This window comes from Cyprinodon tularosa, unplaced genomic scaffold (assembly GCF_016077235.1).
Source record: "Cyprinodon tularosa strain WSP-4 unplaced genomic scaffold, ASM1607723v1 ctg164, whole genome shotgun sequence".
NCBI lineage: Eukaryota > Metazoa > Chordata > Actinopteri > Cyprinodontiformes > Cyprinodontidae > Cyprinodon > Cyprinodon tularosa.
In genome coordinates, this window is record NW_024038475.1 from 1024519 (window position 1) to 1026623 (window position 2105).

At 35.5% G+C, this 2105-nt stretch overlaps 1 protein-coding gene across 1 annotated transcript; it reads right to left on the bottom strand.

Moving 5' to 3' along the window:
- Nucleotides 1–350: 350 nt before the first annotated feature.
- On the bottom strand, nt 351–1814 carry LOC119780685 (granzyme B(G,H)-like). The gene is made up of 5 exons (XM_038280801.1): nt 1614–1814; nt 1386–1533; nt 1079–1214; nt 721–987; nt 351–600 (listed from the first exon to the last, which is right to left on the bottom strand). Exons 1-5 carry the CDS (start codon nt 1666–1668, stop codon nt 448–450), a joined length of 759 nt encoding a protein of 252 aa, XP_038136729.1. The 5' UTR covers nt 1669–1814; the 3' UTR covers nt 351–447.
- Nucleotides 1815–2105: the final 291 nt, after the last annotated feature.

Here is a 2105-nt window from a genome sequence, read left to right on the forward strand (position 1 = left end):
CACCTTTTGTTTTTCCCCTAATGCTTTTGTTACAACTACAGTAAATTTTAAGTCCAATTGCCTAAACTGAACTTTTCAAGCTAGAACATGACCTGAGTGACTGAGGATCTTTTCATTTATCTAGAGTTTTAAGATCTGAAGTGCAGTAGCTTCTCAAAATGTCTTAGTTAAGAGCATTAGCATTTGTGCAACTATATAATCCTGCTTCTGTGCTTTTACCCAGGTCTGTAATGCAGGAGTTGCACAAATGGAGATATACCATACCCACTGTGACCCTGATGGTTAAGCAGGAGAAGATTGATACATGGAGCAATTTTAGTGCAAATAAGTCAATTTCAGCAATTCACAGGTTTAAAAAAAAACTTATATTATTTTTCAGAAAAAGAAAACACAGAAATACTCAAAATACACAAAGAATCCAAGAAATGTGTGTATGCTGTGTTTAGCTTAACAGTGGTTTTGCTTGACAATTCCATTTATCCAGGATACGTATTTTGATACATCTGTATAGACATTTGGTACATATGTATCACACTCCATGTTGAAAGATACAATGCCTACGGCCTTCCCTCCACAAATTAGAGGTCCACCTGAATCGCCCTTTAATAAAAAAAAACAAAACAATATTTTAACATTTTTTTCCGTTATTTAACGTTCATCAGCAAACTTTGCTATGTAAACACAATGAGATGTAAAAGGTAAAAGAAAAAGTAAAAATACCTTACAGAATCCTGCTTTTAACTTAGGTCCCGCTGCACAGGTAATATTGTTTGGAAGACTGTGTTTTAGAAATTTCCATTTATTTTTACATTCCTTTAGGCTCATTAAGGAAACATCAGCCACTTTAAGCCCATTGGAAATTTTACCACCAGTTTTTGTAAAGCCCCAACCAGCAACACGACACTTCGCTTTGTCTTTTAGTTTCACTTCAGTCCTTGGTATCGGAATCGGCTGCACTCTGTTATTGAATTGAACTTTCCCAACCAGCTAGGGATGAGGAAAAAACAACAACAAATATTTAAACTCCAAAGTTACAGGATATCAACCGACATTAAAGAATTAATTAAAACACACTTACTTTGAGAAGCATGATGTCATCACCAGATTCAACTTTGACGTAATCTGGGTGCCTGCACCTGGTTACACTGTACCGCATAGTACTATCATCAATGTTCTTTAAGTTGTGAGTTCCAATAATTACACTTGTAGGATTGCTAAATGAATAAAAAGAAAAAAATAAATAAGTAAAATAAAATAAAATAGGTCATAAAGAAAAAAGAAAAACACAAAGCAGTCAAATACAAGTATTATAGTATTAGCAATAAAATTAGCATTAAAAGAGCAGCCTTATAAAACCTTTGTCTTGTTAGTTTGTTGAAACTCACTGTTTGTCACAGTGTGCGGCTGTGATCACATAGTCCTCCCTAATAAGAAATCTTCCACATACATGACCTTTGTTGTTCTGAACAGAGACCATATACAACATCAAGCCATCAGGAACATTTTTGCCATTTATTATCACGGCCCCATGAACTGCAACAGTAAGAACAAATATTGATTAAATGTCTGTTTCCATTGGAGCAAATAGCAATTAATCAATTTCATACCATTACCTTTTTGTGTGAGAAATGTCAGAAGATAAAGGAGCATTATGACCTGTGCAGTCATCGTTTTATCATCAATCTACCTGTTGGTGCTGGTACGGCTTGAGCCGTTTTCTTATATACAGCCTGTGGTTTTAATTGAACAAGTGTCTTATGTAGCCCTTCTCTTTCTGCTTGTAGTCAAGTAACCAGAGTGACTGTGGTTTTTGCGAGAAAAAGGTTACTTGCATTTGCAGTGTGCAGTAAGAATGAGATGTGTCAGCACATTTTTATAAGACATAAGGGGACAAAGTGAGACCACTGAGGTTTGAGGTTCGGATGTGTCGTCAATGTTGCCCTTTAATCACCGTAGAGCAGTAGTTTTCCAAGCCTTAGCATACAAGCCTCCTTAAAATGAAACAGTGGAGCATATAGTTAATTTAGGAAAAACCTTTATACTTTTTTCCTTTCATTGTGCTTTTTTTTAGGTCCTTTGCAGCTACTCCGTTTTAGTTTAAACCT